This window comes from Lissotriton helveticus, chromosome 3_1 (assembly GCF_964261635.1).
Source record: "Lissotriton helveticus chromosome 3_1, aLisHel1.1, whole genome shotgun sequence".
Classification (NCBI taxonomy): Eukaryota; Metazoa; Chordata; class Amphibia; order Caudata; family Salamandridae; genus Lissotriton; species Lissotriton helveticus.
Genome location: NC_136061.1, coordinates 1,150,921,584 through 1,150,941,687, shown reverse-complemented (window position 1 = coordinate 1,150,941,687; position 20,104 = coordinate 1,150,921,584). Strand labels below are relative to the sequence as shown.

Here is a 20,104-nt window from a genome sequence, read left to right as displayed (position 1 = left end):
GGAAGTTGTATTTTTCTAACAGCAAATATTTTGAGACTAAAAGGGTCACTTAGATCTTGGTGAGATGGCAGAACCACTGATGGGTCTCCTGCTTTGATAATTTTGCTTTCCCCTGACTTATTTAGAGGCTGAGGAACAGCTAATTGTTTGCCAGTGGAGCCTCTGCCAGTGGTCATTCAGAGACTGCATCCTATTGGCTACAGGGTCATCTTATGGCAATGATTTCTGATAACATTTCTCCCACAATGTCTGCAAAAGCACCTTTCATTAGAAAAAGATGGTTGTTGCAGCAACCAACTTAAGATAGTGCTTGAGGTCTGCCCCAGTGTTGCAGGTGAGGCCTCCACCACCCAGTCGCCTAGATGGACAACACTCTGCCATCTAAATGGGCTCCTAATTTCCAATTGTGGGAGTCCATGTGATCTAGTTTAGGATATTTGGTAGAGATGTAATCTCCCCAGATGTTAGAAATTATATGTAGCGTCCCCTCATATAGGGAGAAGCTGAGGATTTTGAGGACTTGTGGCACTGTAAATGTAAATGTAGTTGAGCTTATATAGCGCACAGCTACCCGCAGTGGGTTTCCCGGCGCTTGCTTAGGGAACCCGTCCTGATATTCCCCTGTGAGATAGCAGGGTATCCACAAGGTGAAAGTCAGGCATCCCGCCGCGAGGGGCCGTTGTGGAGATTAAGCAAGCTATTGCCCAGAGTCGCAGAGTGTGAACCCGTGAGTCGAGGAGGCACCGGGGCGAGAATTATCGAGTCCGTGGAATTTTTAGCCCAAGACCCGCCGAGGCGGGGAATTGAACCCTGGTCCAGGACCGATCTCAGCTTCCGGGTCTGCTGCCTCTAACCCCTGAGCCACACTTCTCCACTATGTTTGGTACAAGATTTTAGCAGGTTCACTGGGATGGAATCATCTGAACAAAGAAAGATATTAGTAGGAGCTATGATTTGAAGTAAGAATTGGAGGTTTAATTTTGAAAGTCCTTGTGGTCTAGTTTAGTTTTTTCAGTATGGGTGTGATTTACCCAGTTGTTAGATAAGATGGAATGTTCCTTCTTGTAAGCAGGAGTTGATTGATTTTAAGGATTAGTGGCGCTATGTTTTTGGATGTTTAGTTTTTGAAGGATGCCCATTTTGTGGTGCATCTTTGTGATATGTTTTAAAAGGAGGCAGATTCTGTTTCTCTGTGGCTGCTTATGTATTTATAGTACCTTCCTGGAAACGATGCCAGCAATGTTCTTTACATTATGGGATGAGCATGGAATATTCAATAGTTATTTTAGTTTGGTTATCATAATTTCTGGAAGAGAGCATTGAAGTGATTCAAGGCGTCACTGATCTGTTTTTAAAGTATCCTCGGGTGCTGAGGATTATTTGTTAATGTATTTTTTAGGTTTTTTCAATGCCTGTAGAGTTTCAATGGGCTTATTTTTATCTCCCAGTCATTCCTGGTTTCCTGGTTTTCCAACTGGCAGTGTTAAGTTGGTTGGTGTACCATAGAACAAAATGTGTCTCTAGTAGTGTTTGTGTGAGGGCCATCAGTCCTTTAGGCTGGCCCTAATATATAGTATAGTAGTTGGTGAGATATTTGGTAAATTGCACAATGTCACTATCACTTGCTTTGGCTTTAAGTCTTCAGAGAGATGCTTAATATAAATGGCTTTCATATATCTTCTTGTAACTTTCTTTAGCTTTGCCTAGGCTTTTATGTTCAGTCTTAAAGAATTGTCTGGAATGTTGGTACGTGATGGTGTGCCCTATCTAGCTTGATAGGTTTGTCTTGTTTGCTGAGGTTTCTGGGGTAATAAGTAAAGGTAATGCCCTTATTGCGGGTCTACAGGGATTCAAGTTAGGATCCCATTTCTTGTTTTGAGGTAAGTGAGGTTTTGTTAATTTTTGGATATGGAAATTTCTTAGAAAGTATTGGTTGAATAGTGTAGCAACATGGAGGAGACAATGTCATTGAAATGCTCAGTGATGGATCCGCTTTGATCCAGTGAAGAGAAGATGTTTTGAAAACAGATTGAGTGCATCCACCTGACCGTGGGATATATAATAATGGAGGGTAGATGGAAGAGACCAGTATTAAGGAGAATGTCTAAGTCGGTTTAATATTATGAGTTCGGCTGTCTCAGCAAGGTGGGCTCGAACTCATCTTGTAATGTTTTTAATGTGCAAAGTTCAATAGTGATTGTTAGAAATTGCAGTTTCTAGTTGGCAGAGTATGCACTCTGGCCAAGAAGGAACAACAATCCTAGTCAGGGGTAAGTAAGTTACACACTAAGAATAACCTGTGCTCACCCCCTTGGAAGCTTGGCACAGAGCAGTCAGGCTAAACTAAAGAGGCCATCTGTAAAGATGTGTGCATACACACACAGTAACACCACAAAAGTACTAGAAAAATAGCCAGTATTCATCTGAGTAAAACAAGACAAAAATGACAAACATCCAACATACACAGGTCAAAATACGAAATTTTCAATATTCAATAACGTTATAGCTCTTAGAAAACAATAGTTCCAATGGGCCTATCTGTTCGTGACCACAAAGTTAGCCGACCTCGGTGGAGCAAGGACCAGCGTCAGGAGTCAAGCAGACCTCGGTACAGTACCTTGTAGGTGTGAAAAAGCAAAGACGATGCAAGACGCAGGGGAGTTGAGGTGTTGGGGAGGCAAGTACAACATCGGTTCCTTACTGCTTTGCAGGTCATCAGCACTCTAGGACTGTGTGTTGCACGAAGGAAGTGAGGCATCACTGAAGTAAGTGAGAGTCGGTTCCTGGTGGCGGTGTGAAGTCGCTGAAACCCGGGGACATTGCGGGGTGCAGGGGAGGTGATGCGGCAGTTGCCGAGATGACCCTCTGTTCCTTAGTGCTGGACCTCGCCGATGATAAATTGCAGGTCAAAACCACTAGGTCATAGCTGTGGTGTTGGAGCGGTGTATCACCGACATCGGTGGTGTGGTGCTCAGGACACCAGCAGTGGTGGCCCATGAGGGGTGCTGCTGCATCATCTGAGCCTGCATTGCAAGTCGCTCTGTCAAGGAGGGATGACAGAATCTGTGCAGGCAGCTGTGCAACATCAAAGTTGCAGAACAGCGCGATTTCCAAAGTTGGTCAACGTCAGTTTCTTCTTGTAGCACTGAAGCTCACCTCTAAGGACCCAGGAACTGGATTTGGCAACACTTGAAAAGTAGGGCTCTCAACAGCGAATCCCAGGTGCTACTGGTGAAGTCTTTGATGGCCGTGAGACTTCCAACAGGTGGTAAGCTCAACTCAAGAAACTTTAGGAAGCAGGATGTAGAGAGCCAAGTCCAGTCCGCTCCCTCCCAGGACTGAGCAGCAGGCCAACACAGCAAAGCAAACAGCAGAGCGGCAGTCCCTCCTGGCAGCACAACAGTTCTTTTTCCTGGCAGAATGTCCTCAGTCCAGAAGTGTTCCGAGTATATGGTGTCGGAAGTCTCATTTTGGCCTTTGAGGTAGGGAGAATTCAAAGAAAGGTCTTTCTAGTTGCACAAAACCGTTCCTTGCCCTGGCTCTGGCCATACTACAAGGAGTGGAAACTTCTTTGTGCAGGGACAGGCACAGCCCTATTTAGGTGCAAGTGTCAGCGCCTCTCACTACTCTTGCCCAGGAAGACCTATGAGCTTGGTGATGAGCCATCAGGGTATGCAGGGCACACCTCCACTCCCTTTGTGTGAATATCTAGAGTGAATTCACAAAGTCCAACTGTCATGCATCTATGTGGCCCCCCTGGCCAATATTATGAGAGCCTTTGGTTTTTGTCCAGTGTCTTATGCTGATGACACCCAGCTGCTTTTTCCATTTAAATCTCTGACCTCGGAGGTTAAGCGATCTTTCTCCGAAGGGATGAAAGCAGTATCCCAGTGGATGTCTTCCAACTTTCTTCAGTGTAACTTTGGTAAAACTGAGGTTATGCTTTTCGGTGAGGCCAAGATTCTATGGTCCCCTGATTGGTGGCCATTAGATCTGGGGCCAGTTCCCGAACCAAAGCAAGTAATCAAGAACCTTGGGGTTCGCCTCGAACAGGAGTTGACCTTGAAACAACATGGAAATAACACAGTGGGGTCCTGCTTCCATATGATAGGACTCCTCCGTAAGGTATTTCCACTCCTACCGGACTCCACTAGAAAGACTCTGGTCCAGGCCTTAGTGCTCAGTCGGCTCGATTACTGTAATGGTCTCCTGGCATCTGCTAATGAAGAGGTACTGGACCGACTTCAAGTGATACAGAATACTGCGGCCAGGTTGGTCCTCAACGCTCCCCCCAGATCCCCGTCTAAACCTTTGCTAGAAAAAATTCACTGGCTATCTGTCCGCCAAAGAGTGAAATTTAAGATATGTTGCATAGTACATAAAGGACTACATGACCTAGGACCCTCTTATTTGGCAAAAAAATGTGTTCCCTATGTTCCCACACGTGCTCTTAGGTCAAGTAATCAGCTGCTTTTGAGGGTGCCCATGACTAGAAGGGCCAGACAGGGTGGTAAAGCACTGTCAGTGGTGGGTCCAACATTGTGGAATAAACTTCCTCTCCTGCTAAGGCAGTGCTCGGACCACTTTGCCTTTAGGAAAAAATTGAAAACCTTCCGGTTTCAGGCCTAAACTAGCTAGGCCAAGATATAATCATAAATCATTCTTTGTTCAGGATTACTGCCCCTTGGTTTTGCCACTGTTATCTCTGGAGCGCGGAGATACTCCTTCTGGAGTTTATTCAAGCGCGTTACAAACCCACAAATAAATAAATAAATAAAATAAATGCAACTAAGACGTGTACTGTGCATAAATGTTCTGTTAATCACAGTTGACCAGCCATTTTCTTTGATGTTGTACCATCACAACCATACAATCTTACCTGCCCAGAATGTGTTTTGCTTCGAGAGCATTCTCAGTAAGTCCCATAGATTTCTATTCTGTTATTCGATCGCAATTGACTACAACCACCCTCTATCATACTTTCTTCCCATGTTTTCATTCCATCTGTAGCTATCTTGATACATTCACTCCAAGATGTGTATCTTACGCCATTATGCCCATATTTTCTGAAATTTCCTGTAGCACTCAGTGTTCTTGTAAATGTCCTTTTCAGGAGGCATGCCCCAGACCTCATGACTTAACCATTCTCTACCATTGTGGACCCTGCTCCCTCCACACAGGCTTGCTATGTTTAATCTGGCTACAACCAAGCCCATGTCACAAAGTAGCTTTTGATATGTTGATGGTGATTGTTTGCCTCTTACTCCCAGAAACATAATTTTGGGGTCCCATTCTATGTGTGTCTCGATTGCTTCGGTACGTTGGGCCCCCATTTAACACCAATATTTAGACATTTTGGGGCATTTTCGTTATGTAAAGAAGAAACTTTGTCTTCAACCACATCCTCTCAGACATGTATCTGACTGTATTGACGCAATTGTGTGGACTCACACTTTTATGATCTAAGTAGTGTAATAATTTAATCTATATCGGGTGAAAATTTGCCATGATCACTACTTTTCTTGGTGCCCATCTCGACTCGTCCCAGTGTTCGTCCTTCAGTGGGCCAAGGTCTCATTCACATTTCAATAGCCCTAGCTCAACTGGTGAATTGTACATCAATATTGATATACACAACTTTGATATAGCCTTTAATTTAGGGGGTACTGTCAGTACTCTATTTTCCAGGGGTAATATCTCCTTTAACTTCAGCAGCTCTTCTTTGTGCCTACTGAGGGCATGTGTCAATTGAATATATTTAAACATCTGCGTGTCCTTTAAGGGATACTCCTCTTTAAGTTCTTCATAGGATTTCTTTTCTTTGGATCCGCAGACGTCCTCCCATTTTGGAGTTCTTCATTAAATTCCATTTTCAAAACCATTTGAACTCTCCTCCCTCCTGAGGTGGGGGAGGTTGTTAGCGTGTTTATTTGTGTGTGAATCACAGATTAGGAAAAAGGAGATCATTTTCCAGTGTTAGGATCTAACTTGTTGTGTAATTGTGTGTTGCTCGTAGAACAGAACATTACTTTATGTTATGTTATGTTATGTTATGTGGTTTTTATTAGGCGCACAAATGCTCCAGCTAAGGAGCGTCTTGGCGCCCGACAAGGCAGCTACACAACACAACTAAATAAAACAGCACAGAACACACTAACTAAGGGAATAAAAATGTTTTCAAGGCACGACGAAAAGAGAGCAAATCGCTCATAGCGCGAATTGCCGGGGGTAAGGAGTTCCACAGAGCGGCGGCCCGCACTCGAAATGAGCGCCCACCGGCCCTGCTTCGCTTAAAGCGCGGTACCACGGCCAATTCGAGATCTGACGATCTTAAGGGTCGTGCCGGAATATAGTTGGCCATGAGGGTCGTAAGGATCATTGCCGGGGACCCCTTCAAGATCTTATGGGCGACGCAGAGTACCTTAAACTGAATCCGCTGCGCCACCGGGAGCCAGTGCAGTGCTCGAATGGTGCTAGAGGTGGGGCAGAATCTTGGAAGGCCCACCACCGCTCTTGCTGCTGCATTCTGGATCCGCTGCAGGCGCCCTATCTCAGCTACATTCAGACCGGCCAACAAAGAACTAGCATAATCCAATCTGGAGATGACGGTCGCTTGGATCATGAGTTGCCGGGTGGGGGCATCGAAGAACTTTAGCACAGGACGAAGCCCACGCACTTTAGGATCCACTTCAACACACCCTCCCAAAACCTATGCAACAAAATTTGGAATTCATGAGCAACAAAATTTATACCAAACGTAATTTCTCAGCTCCATCTGCCTTACCTGCAGCCTACCCACAAAAAACCTTGGAAGTGTCCTGACTACATGGAAAACAGTCACCACAGAGAGACATCCAACATATTGGGAGCCATCCACTTTGGGGCCATGATGGGCCTACTGCCCCTACCACATCTTCAACATACGTGCCTCTGCGGTCAGTAAAGTACTCCGTCGCATCCTGAACACCTCCATCATCACTGCATCATTCCCAGAGGCCTAGAAACGTGCAGCTGTCAATACACTTCTATAGAAACCTTCAACAGACCCCACTCAGCTAGCAAACTACTGTCCTATCTCCCCATTACCTTACCCGTTCAAGTTCATGGAGAAAGCCACCAACAAGTGGAGTAGTGTGGCTCACTGGTTAGAGGTGGTAGTCCTGAGAGCAGAAGTCGGCCCGGGACCAGGGTTCAATTCCCGACGCGGCAGGGTCGTGGACCTTGGTCAGTGGACTCGATAATTCTCGCTTCGGTGCTTACTCTAATCAGGGGTTCCACTCGGCAGCTCTGGGCATTAGCTTGCCTAATCTCCACAACGGCCCCACCAATTCTGGGGATGCCTGGCTCCACCTTGGGGACTCCCAGCAAGGGACCATCCCACAGGGAAATCCAGGACGGGTTCCCCAGAGTTATACAGCGCCAGGAGACCTATGGACGGGTAGCAGTGCGCTTTACAAGCTCAGAAACAAAACAAAACAAACAAGCAACTCGCCCACTACCTTTACATATCCAACTCATGGACACCACTCAATCAGGCTTCAGACCCAATCACAGCACTGAGGCTGCCCTCATCACAGCAACCAACAAGACCAGGGTGATCCTTTACCAAGGAAAAACAGTGTCTCTCATCTTGCTCAACCTATCAGCGACCTTCAACACAGTCTCCTCCTTCACCCTGATCAGAGAGCTACACAAGACAGGCATTCAAGGACCCGATTTCAAGTGGATCTGCTCCTTCCTCACGGGAAGAACACAAAAAGTCAGCTTACCTCCCTACTTGTTGCAAGCTAGAAACCTTGTCTGTGGAGTACCCCAAGGATCATCTCTCAGCCCGAATTTAACATCTCTATAACCCCAGTGGCTGAAATCTTCAGATCGTATGGCATCAACATTTTCTTCCTACACAGATGACACTCAACTGATACTCTCCCTGAAGGACAAGACTCCCATGACAAAAATCAACTTCGCCACCTGCTGACCACAGTAGCCACCTGGATGAGATCCAACTGTCTCAAGCTCAAATGAGACAATACCAAAGTTGTGATTTTCCGAACGAAGACCTCTACTTGAGGTTCCACCTGGTGGCCATGCAGATCTTGATTCCACACCAACTCCCACCACCCACGCCATAAACTAAGGAATCGTCATCGTTGACAAACTCAACATGATGGCCCAGGTAAACGCAATGACCACCACCTTTTTCCACATCCTGAGGTTGCTACGAAAACTCTTCAAGTGACTACTAGAGATTACCTGCAAAACTGTTACACAGGTCATTATAACCAGCAGACTTGACTATGGAAACACATTCTATGCAGGAATTAAGAAACGGCTACTGAACAGGCTCCAAACCATCTAAAATGCTGCAGCAAGACTCATCCTCAACCTACCATGCCACACCCACATCAATCTACACCTCAAGTAACTTCACTGGTTCCCCATAAACAAACACACTCAGTTCAAACTCCTCACACACACATGCAAAGTACTACAGAACATAGGCTCCACCTACCTCAATAGCCGCATACACATCTTCCAACCATCCACGTACCTCCGCTTTGGCAGATTCTCATTAGCACAGGTACCCCGCAAACACAAAGAGATCAGGAGGTTGAACCTTTTCCTACATCTCTCCCAAAGCATGTAATGACCTCCCACAGCACATCAGAGCCACTTCATCACTTCAGTTCCTCAAGAAGATGAAGACTTATCATTTTAAATAAATTCTCCTTGGGAGACTGCCACCTACCCACATGTGATCCATCTGGATACTGTCATAGGAAATAAGAGCTCTATACAAAGGTGCATAGCATGACATATATGCTCCAGGCTTTCAGTTTGACATGGTGCAGCCAGCAATAGATAAACAGGGAGAAGCTGAACGTGACTCTTGTGGGATTTAACAAATATTGCTTTTGTTCCATGGGGATGCAACTTGGATTGCAGAGCGGCTGGTGACAACACTGGTGGCTACTGTCTGTTATGTGGAGGGAGGCCTTTGAGGTAAAGGCAGTCCAAAGCTCAGAGTGCAGGATTTGCTTTTGTCATTCTGAACAGATTAGGCTGATCTGATGATGTTTGAGTCTGGGTCAGCCCAGAGTGTTTGAGGTAGTCTTATCCATATTATGATGGGATAAAAGTGGCATAACATGAAACATTCTCGGGCCAACTTGGGCTAGCAGTGGAGACATAAAGGATGTGATAGAAAACTTTAAGGGTGAGCGGCATGGATAACAACATTTAAAGGAATTACATAGGATACACTACTGAGAGCATTACAATAGTAAGATAGCCTATCTGTTAGAAGTACAAAGATTGTGTTGGGTGGTGCATGTCGGTGCTGACTAGAAATGTGTCCTAATAAACAACATATGTCTATAGTTAATATCATGAATGCTTGCTCATTTTCTTTTTTATTTATACTCTGACAGAAAAGATGCATGAAGTCTCATTCATGGATAAAGAGAAGGAACATCTGACCAGGCTCCAAGATGCTGAGGAAATGAAGGTATCTGTTGCCTTGTATTTTTGTGAATTATTAGGAAATAGGTTGTCAAAGGTACGTTTTCTTTCATTACATGCAAACAATACTCATTATGAGTTTGCTTACTGCAATAATTACTTTCTGGGTAAATAATTAAATGTTTTAAACAACCCAGGAGCCATTTATGGGTGTTAATCTGTTGATTGCTTTGAGTGAGATTTTTTAAAACTTTTTCTTCAGTCTCATTATGCATCACTAGGTGACCATTATTTCTAATGTGGCCTGTGATAGGAAATTGAATTACATGTCCTTGCTGTATAAACAAGAGCTTCGATTAAAGCCATAATGTGGTAGTGCATGTTTGCAAAGGCATATCACATCAATCCTTTTTATTCCAGATCTTGATTTCATTTCCTTGAAATAAAACATTTACATGGCAGTTCATTGCTGCACTCTGAAGCGAACATTTCCCAGATTTTTGTCTGCGTCTTCCTTCCTTCACAGCTTCTTATTTCCCTATCACTTCTTCCCGTTCCTGCTACATAAGTCCCTTTTTAGTCCCTCCAACAACTGTGCTACTTCTTGTGACTCCAACCAGACACTCATGTACTTGTAGTCCCCCCTGCCCATCTCCCAGTAATTTGCATCTTCTAAGGCCCCCCATCAGCTGCTCATTCTGGCATTTCTCCAAGTCACCCATTTGATTTCAGTAGTGTTAGAAGCATGGTCGTTATTACACCAAAATGCCACGGGTAGCAGAAACGACATCACAAGTCACATCACACACCATTTGACCTTTACTTTCACTCACACACTTATACATATACCCACATTCACACAAACACACACTGTCTCACATAAACACACTGCCACCCACAAGCACGCACACAAAATACATTTAAAAGCATGCTTGAGTGCCTCCATCACCATGGGGGTCTGTGTGTGGGGGGGGTCATATTCCAGCTAATTGTACTCAGTTTTTTTGTGTGAATATTATATTATTATTCCCTATTAGTGTAATAGAAAATTGACAGAAAACAAAACAAAAATGAAGCCACAACCAACAATTGTAAAGACTAGAATCCACCTGTGTTCCTGGCACTGTTTTTCCCACCTTTGGGGCCAGGGGTTACAAAGGCTGTGGCAGGCCCAGCAAGGGGGAAGTCAGGGGTTGCAGCAGCGACCCCTAAATGACATCCATGGGTATAAAGAGGGCTAATCTCTGGAGGCAAACACTGACACATCTTTCCTGTTAACCCCATTCACACTGTGCCTTTTCTGTATCTCCTTCCTCTTGACGACTGTGTGTTTTTCTGCCACCAACATCATGGTGTTCAGTCACTGTCTCCCCTTTTACCACTCCCTTACCATGTTGGATCCCTCTACTTGTTTGTCATGCATGCTACTCTGCCCCCTGGTTTCTTCCTCCTTAACCAGATCTGCTTCTAATCCTAATTTCCATTTACAAAGTTGTGTGTTCCCCGTCTGTTTTATTTCACACTTCTCCCCCATCAAGTTGCTTAGTTGTCTACACACCTCTCCTTATTATGTCCCCTGCTAACCTCATTCAGATTGTTTGAGAGCAGTGCCTTAACCAGAAAGCTAAGTCTAAATTTTGCAAGCCCTCTTGGCCCCTGCTGGATGTTTGTTCCCCATTAAACACCACTCCACCCTTCTGTTCAACTCATCCCTCTCCATTTCTCATTTTGGTGATCGGTTCGCAGTTTTGTTTTCCTTTTGCCCCTCTCTCAGCTCCACCCCATTCTTGCCCCCATCCATGTGCCATCTCTCAGCTTCATGTTGCTGCATTGTTTATCTCAATTTTCTCCTACCTGTGTCCCGTATCTCACCCTACCTGTCAAGGTGGCGGATCCACTGTTCTCCTTCACTCCTCCTGTCCATAGTTTAGAAACAAAATCCCATCCACCTTCTACACCAATATATTTAATAAAAATGTACTTCTATGTACAATCGTACGAAATAATTCCTTTGTTTATCCTTTTTTGTGCTTTGACTGACTTGTGGGAGGAGTTGTAGATCTAAAATGCAAAATGTAAATGTTGTAATTGCTAAAAGGAATCTCTGAAATGAAATAATATTCTGATGTGTTGTAGAGGACTACTCAGTTGGCCATTGTGAAAGTTAGCCATTACCCTTCATGCGCTCAAGTATAAGATCTGAAAAGGCTAGGTTTAGTCACAAGAAAATGTGTCAGACAAGTAAAGTGGGTAAGCACCCAAGGTTCTATATCCCTCACTACTAAATAAGATTTCTGTCCCTGGGCATCTGAAAGTTGACCTTGCTATTGTCTTTGCTTTATCTGTGTGTATGTGTGTAGTTGTGTCTGTCTTACTTTGTGTATGTGTATATTGGAAGGTTGCACAGCTGCAGCCTTTGTTGTACTAGTTCTTTATGCATGTGTGTGGGTGAGTGATCCTGCATTGCTGTTGTTGTACTTGTGCTTCTGCACCAACAAAGGAACTCTGGTTAATGACCTCATCTTCTATACCAGAAAACAGGCCTGCTGGTGAACTCTGCTCCACTCCATGCTTCGAATACCAGGTTCTAAGAAAACTTGACATGGCCTTAAACTTACAACGTCTTCCTCGTCCACTGTCAAAGTCACCACCACTATCACCCTCTACAATATTGGTATCATCTTAATCCAAGCCTCTAATATCAACCTAGTTAACCTGGCCAATTTTTTCACTACTCTCAGAAAAGCCGTTTACGACAATTCCACTGACCATTACCCATCCACCACGTCTCAGCCAGATCTAACCAGTACTCCCCCTTTAACAGTTGCGAATACTCCACTCTCCCCTAACCACTCACCTCCTTTTGCGGATTCCAGAGCGGTCTTGTCTCCTATCAGTTTTTGTCAACCCACTAGATCACCCTCTCAGCTGGTGAGCTGTTCTATGGGCTCAATCTCCTCACCGATGGTCAGGATGACTCTCGAGCTGAGAGGATCCCTTAAGCCCCACAGTCTTCTCAATTAACAGACAGTGTTCCTTCCTCCATACCTATGACTTTGCCACAGGCTAGACTAGGGTCTGAGCAACGTTTCTCCCCACAGGCATCAACAGGCATATAGAGAGGCCCTCTGTCGCCCCTCACTTCCCCCTCTCACTCTCCACCCCTTGCCCAACACTCCGATTTGGCTGCGCTCCTCGATGACAAATATCTACAGTTGCACCTTCTCACTTCTGAGCTACATGACCTGAAAGCCCTCTCAAATGATCTTTTCCCAATGATCAACACCTCTGCAAATAGGCCCAAAGCATCCACTAGGGATAGTGACCACATGGGTCAGCCTTTTACCCCCTCCATCTCGAAATCTATTCCCCTACCCAACACCTCTGCCAGCCACAGAGGATCTGAGTCCCACCCAGCGTCCTTTGATCTCTATGACCAACACAACTCTTGCCCTACATGGTCCAAATCTAACATGAGCACGCCGAGACAAATACACCCCATCCTTTCCAACCCAAACAGAATAGCTCCTCTCAATCTTAGAGGCAGCAATACTGACAACCTTACCCGAGTGAACGTCACCCAGACTCTTTTCCCCCTAATCCACTACTACTTAAATGTGTATTACTTAATTGCAGATCAGCCAGTAAACACTTCTCCGATATCTTCAACCTAATTCAACACAATGATCTAGACATTTTCAATCTCACTGAAACTTGGCTAAATACCGCCTCCACTTCTTTCCTAGACCTCCTAGTACCTCTCACACATAATTATGCTAGACCGAACTCTGAAGTTGGGTGGTGGCCTAGCCTGTATTCACAGGAACACACTCGCGATTTCTCACTTAGATTCCTCCATGCCTTCCTCCTGTGAATACCTCTGTCTCAGCATCTCAAGTAAGAACCTACCGGTTTGCAGACTTCACACCTTTTACCACCCACCCCGGGAGATAACTTCCCCTTCATTAAGCGACTAATGGAAATCATCACTAGCAATGTTGACTCAGCGTTGTCCCAAATCTTCCTTGTGATTTCAACCTTCACTGGTCTAATCCCAATAACTCCCTGTATCTTGCCTTAAATCATTCTTAAATGATCAAGATCTGACTCAGCACTGTGACCAACCAACTCACGTTAAAGGAGAAACTCTAGACCTCGTCATCTCTAAAGGGCAGACTATCACACTTGATTCCATTACTCCATGTGACTGGTTCGACCACCACAGCATCCTCTTTTATATTAACAGGGAAGTGTTGTTGATTCCATTACTCCATGTGACTGGTTCGACCACCACAGCATCCTCTTTTATATTAACAGGGAAGTGTTGTTAAGGAAGGCTCAGCCACTGAAATCAAATATATGGAAAAGAGACTCAAATCAATAAACTCTGATGAACTAGCTGCCCACTTTAAATCTGCCCTCTCCTCCCAAGCTGACCTGGTTGAGGTGCAATCACTCACCGACGCTTACAATTCGACCATCATGGATAAAATTGCTCCACTCTAACAAAAAAATGCTTCAACAAAAATATCCAAACCGTGATTTAACGACAACTTAAACATGGAACGCCGCAACCTTAGGGGCAGCTGAACGTTCCTGGCGATCCAACCCCTCCTCGGACCAACTAAATTTCCTTAGAGAGGTCAGGAGCCCTTACAATAAACAAATCTACAGTGTGATTATGTCAGATACCAATTAGATCAAGATGCTAACCTCCCCAAGAAACCTTTTGAGTTGATCAAACAGCAGTCCGTCATCAGTCCTAACCACGCGGATCCTGATGACAACCCACCTTCAATCGAAGAATTTGCCGTTTTCTTCACAGAGAAATCAAGACTCATTTCCACTGACCTCGCCTCTAAGAAGGCTCTATTACCTTCTTCCAGTGCCGCCACACCCATTGACCCAATTGAAAAGCACAATTCGACCATCCTGAACACCGAGAACAATGCGTCATGGGGCACCTTTACCCCATTTAGTGAAAATGAAATGTACAAGATTCTGCAGAATATCAATCTCTATAACCACTTCAGTGACCCGTTGCCCCCGTCCATCTTCCAACAAATCAAGAATGCACTCATCCCCACCTGGACAAGGTTCGTTAACGCTTCTATGTCACAAGGCACAATCCCTGAGTGCCTAAACGCAGCTCGGGTATCTCCTATACTAAAAAACCTAACGCTGTCAAACTCACTAGCCTCCATGAACATTCTTTTTCCCATGTAAGCAGATGACATGCAACTCTATCTGAAAATATCATCCCCGGAAAACATCATCTCACTCAACACCACCCTAACATCTACTCAAAACTGGTTAACTGAGAACCACCTCCTGCTCAATACTTCCAAAACGAAATTTCTTCTCATATCCCCTCCGAACCACATTCCCAAACTAGACCAATGGATCACTCAGCTCACTGCTTTCAACTGCACTTCGCTTATTGTAGACTGAGCCAAGTCACTTGGAATTACCCTGGACAAGCACCTGACAATGAAAAATCATTTCAGCTGTGTATGTAAGGGAGCAAATCTCTTGATGGGATCACTCAGAAACTTCAAACCTTTCCTTCCACTAAATGATTTTAAGCAGGTTGTCCAAGCGCTCTTCTTGCCGAGGCTAGACTACGGCAGTGCTACCCTCTGTGGCCTTCCTAACTACACCCTGGCTAAGTGCTTCCCTAAATGCTGCAGCGAGACTGGTTACAGATACCAAATGAAACGAGCGTATATCCCCAGTACTAAAATCTCTCAAATGGCTGCCCTTTGAAGCACAAATTCAGGTGACGATGTTCTGACGCACAAAGCCCTTCACTTCAATACTCCCTTGTACCTGGCTCATAAACTTGAACTATCCTGTGGGGTAAAAGCCTCAAGAAGCACCTCTACCTTCCTATTGAAACCATGAATTTTTAATAAAAAGAGAACTAGTCAAAGAGCTTTTTCCAGCGCTGCCCCAAAGATATGGAATTCCCTTCCCCGTGAAATATGCAGAATCTCTTCAATGACAGTGTTCAAATTGGAATAAAAAGATTCCTAATGAACAAATTCTTACCCTAAGAGGGATAGGCTTCCCTTTCCTGTTGTAATTGTTCCTACTATTCATTGTACAAACATTGGTTACAGCTCTTCTTTACTGCATACTGTTGACCTCCACTTGTCGCCCGCCTACACCTCCTGATTGTGTTACTCTCCTGGGTACAATTGTCCTGTAATCTGCAATTACTTTTTTTTTGTTATTTTTCTTACTTGATGTGGCTATTGCATTTTTGTCCATCCTTCCATCATATTGTAAAGCGCTCTGATATCCCTCTGGATCTTGTTCGCGCTATATAAACTTTATAAATAAGAAGCTTGAAACGCGCTTGTCTGTAGTATTTTACTGCTGCATGTGTATGCAAGGATGCATTTACTCTGCTGATTATTCTGTATCTCTTGTGCAGAAGGGAAGCTTACAGTACTGGTCTCAAGATGCTTATTCTGTGCATAAAGAAACTTGTACAGCTTCGGCCTACTGGTTACAAATATTATGGAAGTCTTCAGTACAATTTTACGATACTAAAGGCCAAAGTTTGGGTTTTGTCAAGTACCTGTACATGGATATATAAAAGAAAGCCTTATAAAAATGCTTGGCATCATAATTCTTTACGGCTAAAATATAAATTACAAAAATCCTCCATTTAAAATGTGAAGTTTTTAATTGCAAATGTGAGAATTTTCATTAATATGCTTGCAGCATATGGCTCATTAATATGTGACGTTGGAGAATCAGATGTTTTTTAGTACAGCATCTGTATGCTGCTCCTCAAATTAGTTTGGCTTTTTAATAATGCATTATAATTTTTCACTGTGGGGCGTAGAAATTAGAGGAAATCCACACTGATTGCATGTGCATCCATAAACCTAACGTGATAGAATGGTTTTTCACAGGGCCGGCTTTAGCACTGGTGGCTCCCTGTGCGACAATGTTAGCTGGCGCCCCCCAATGACCACATCTACCACAGGTTCCCTCACTACCACTATTTAACAGTGCTCCTCAAGTCTCTATAACCACTCTCTCTCAGACTGATTTAGTTTTAGAGTGCCACTCATACCAGTGCAGGGTGTCAGAGCACTTTAAATCACACACACATTGGCACAGAGGCTATCATACGTGTGTATATCATTGTAGAGCAAATTTTACAAAAGACAGAGGACGACAAGGTGTCATGTCATCTATACTGGTAGACAGTATAGTTTAAGAGTCGTTGGTCTGGAGAAGCACAAATTCAGAATTTAAAACAGAACATCATTGGGGTTCTCTTTAATAATAAGAATTGATTTCTACCCAAATAAATTATTTTAGCAAATTTAGGATAATGAAAGACATGGCAAAAGGCATATATATCTTGGAGTTTGTATGCAGCTCTTTGATGACAGTTAATAGCTCACTATGCTATATTAGGATTTTAACTTATAAATTGCAAGTAACTAAAGGATCCCTAAGACACCAGCAGTAACCCACTGACCTATTTACATTATATGCACTTTGTACACATTCTTTGCAGCAGGCATATTAACCCACTGAACCACCTTACGATGAGTTAAAACTTTCACTAGAGAAACCTCTGATCTCTCTCCAGCAGGAACATTAATCACTGGAATGATCTTGACGTTTTTAATGATGCCTAAAAATTGTTGGTGGGAAGGAATGTGGCAGCAGATGCTTTTAAAACGAAAATATACTTGCAAACAGGGCGCCCCCACTCTAAATCCGTGCCCGGTGCGAGGGCACCGATCGCACCACCCTAGAGCCGGCCCTGGTTTTCAAATCAGTTTCATGGGAAAAAAACATATATTTATTTAAATGCCCTAATCTTTTTCACTGCCCTTATAGCAATACACACGTTTTTCACATAATTAAATTATGATCAATTATCACACATAAGTATTTGTTATAACATGCTTTATTGCTTTTGAGGTTCTATATATAAACGCTACCTATGTGTGTCTAGGGCACGGGTACTCAAAGTACGGCCCGCGGGCCGGCAGCGGCCCGGCAAGCCTTCCTTGGCGGCCCGCGGACCTTACAGACAGCATACCTGTGTTATTTTTATTTTTGAAAGTGCCAGCAAACACCACTGATTGCAACAGCACGGACTCGGAGAGACGGGCCAGGCGATTCGAGCGATATTCAGAGGGCAGCTGCAGGGGCACTAAAGAGGTGAACAAAGCCTCATTAACATGTAAATGGTCTTTTAATGACCTGTTAAGTACTGGGTGCGGCTGTGTTCGTGCAGGGGAAGCTGCCTCATACCGGGCTGACGCGCAGAGTGAGGTGACGGAGGACAGCAGGGACTGAGGGGGGATGGGGGTTGAGGTGGTTTGTGCCCCTTTTGCTAAACATATTGACATTAGCATAAAGAAACAGTGACTATGCTCGGTGCCTTTGCAGGAACTTTTACTGCTGGCTTTCATAGTTAATTAATCTCAACTTCACAGCAGGAATTTTTTCGAAGCACGGGCAAAATAAGATTTTGCGTTTGGGTACTCCCTTTGCCATGCACTCTGGCGCCAACTTGCAGTTTCAAGCGGCCAGGCAGCTGCCTACAGTGGCTTAATGTATCCCCGGGACTGGTTAATCTTTCAAATATTTACATCTGAGAAATAGCGTCTGTGACATGACAACATTTTACATAATATTGCTACAATTTAAATAGCATTGCTTGTTCCGAATGGTGAACTTACTAACCTTTATTCCATTCCTTCAAATTGGTCTGCCTTTTCTGCCCTTTTTTCCTCAGCTTCTTTCTATATGTATGAGTGCCGAATGCAAATTGCTGCCTGCCAGAATTAAAGACAATAAATCCTATTCCCTGCATTGTCACTTTAACTGCTAAAAAGATGCTAAAATAATCTGATATTTGTGATGCGGGTGACAAAGGGCAGCAAGGAGTGAGAGCCAGGTGAGATGGCAAAGGGTGACAGAGGACAGCAGGGACTTAGGGGGAGAGGAGGGGAGGTGACGAAGGGCAGCAGGGAGTGAGAGCCAGGTGAGATGGCAAAGGGTGACAGAGGACAGCAGGGACTTAGGGGGAGAGGAGGGGAGGTGACGAAGGGCAGCAGGGAGTGAGAGCCAGGTGAGATGGCAAAGGGTGACAGAGGACAGCAGGGACTAAGGGGGGAGGGGAGGTGACGAAGGGCAGCAGGGAGTGAGAGCCAGGTGAGATGGCAGAGGGTGACAGAGGACAGCAGGGACTAAGGGGGTGAGGTGACATAGGGCAGAAGGGAGTGAGAGCCAGGTGAGGTGAGACAGATAGAGGTAGAGACAGGGGCAGATAGAGACTGGGGCAGACAGAGCTAGATAGAGACAGGGACAGACAGAAACAGTTTGAGGCAGAGACAGACAGTGATAGAGAGAGAGAGAGAGACAGAGAGAGAGAGAGGGAGACAGAGAAAGAGAGGGAGACAGAGAAAGAGAGGGAGACAGAGAAAGAGAGGGAGACAGAGAAAGAGAGGGAGACAGAGAAAGAGAGGGAGACAGAGAGAAAGAGAGACAGAGAGGAGGACAGAGTGAGTGAGACCGGGGGAGACAGCGAGAGAGGGAGAGAGAGAGGGAGGGAGGGAGAGAGAGGGAGTGAGGGATGTGTGTATGCAGGGTCTGTTGGCTCAGTGGACGAAGGCGTCCGTTGCATTGGCCTGTGTTCAACCTCATGGTCACAGTTTTTTTTTTTGTTGCTCTAGCCCCACCCCTCCCCCACTGACCCCGCCCCCACCGGTGCGGCCCTCGGCCACAAACCACACTGTAAATTTGGCCCCTGAGAGAAAGTTTGTGAGTACCCATGGTCTAGGGCATCAAAGTATATTTACATCTCTTCTCACTTTTTCCCAGGATACATGCATCGTTTGTTTAAAGAGATATAAGATTGATTGGTTATTGGCTATGGCATATTTAGTATGGCAACGACATATGAATTTTGTAAGTAAAATGTTTGTCTTCACAATGTAGATTACCCTGGAGCAGCAGATGGAGAATCACAGGGAAGCACATCAGAAGCAGCTCTGCAGACTGCGGGACGAGATTGAGGAGAAGCAGAAAATCATCGATGAGCTCAAAGAGTAGGTTACATCTCCTCTTATGTCAGTTGCAAAGACATGGGTCATTGACATTCCTCTATAAAAACCTGGTTTCCAAGACTGATTATCAGACCACTGAAAATGCAGTGTAATGCAATCCATAATTTATTACATGTTTATAGGTAATCTTTTGGTACTAAGTCAGACTTCCACTGTTGATCCTCTTGCACTACCTTCATCCATTGAGCAACTGCACAAATCAATAAGTGCACTTAAATTAGTTTTTAAACTATTTTAAGTGCATATGACATGGTAAAAATTATATTATACTTTCCTACCCCTGAACTCTTTGTAGCGGTTAGATTACTATGACTCCAGTTACCCCTGTCTTCACACAAGACTTTTTAATGCTATCCAGTTAACCCATGTTTACTTTTTTTATAATTGTGTTTTTCTGGACCATAGGTTCGTTATAGCTCCGTGTTACGTCATTGTTTGCATCCCTCACCATAGGTTGCAGGTTTAAGATTGAGCTTAGACCACCTTGGAAGTGCAGGGATCCGTTAAAGGACAATGGAGTATAGTAATAA

The 20,104-nt window shown here is 44.4% G+C and overlaps 1 protein-coding gene across 1 annotated transcript in view; it reads left to right on the top strand.

Annotated features, from left to right (window-relative positions):
- KIF5C (kinesin family member 5C) overlaps window positions 1–20,104 on the top strand; it is a 612,753-nt gene that overhangs the window by 431,415 nt on the left and 161,234 nt on the right. The window contains exons 18-19 of the mRNA XM_078681761.1: window positions 9,432–9,508; window positions 19,447–19,556. Of these exons, the coding sequence (XP_078537887.1) occupies window positions 9,432–9,508; window positions 19,447–19,556 (187 nt within the window). The remainder of the gene's footprint in view (window positions 1–9,431; window positions 9,509–19,446; window positions 19,557–20,104) is intronic.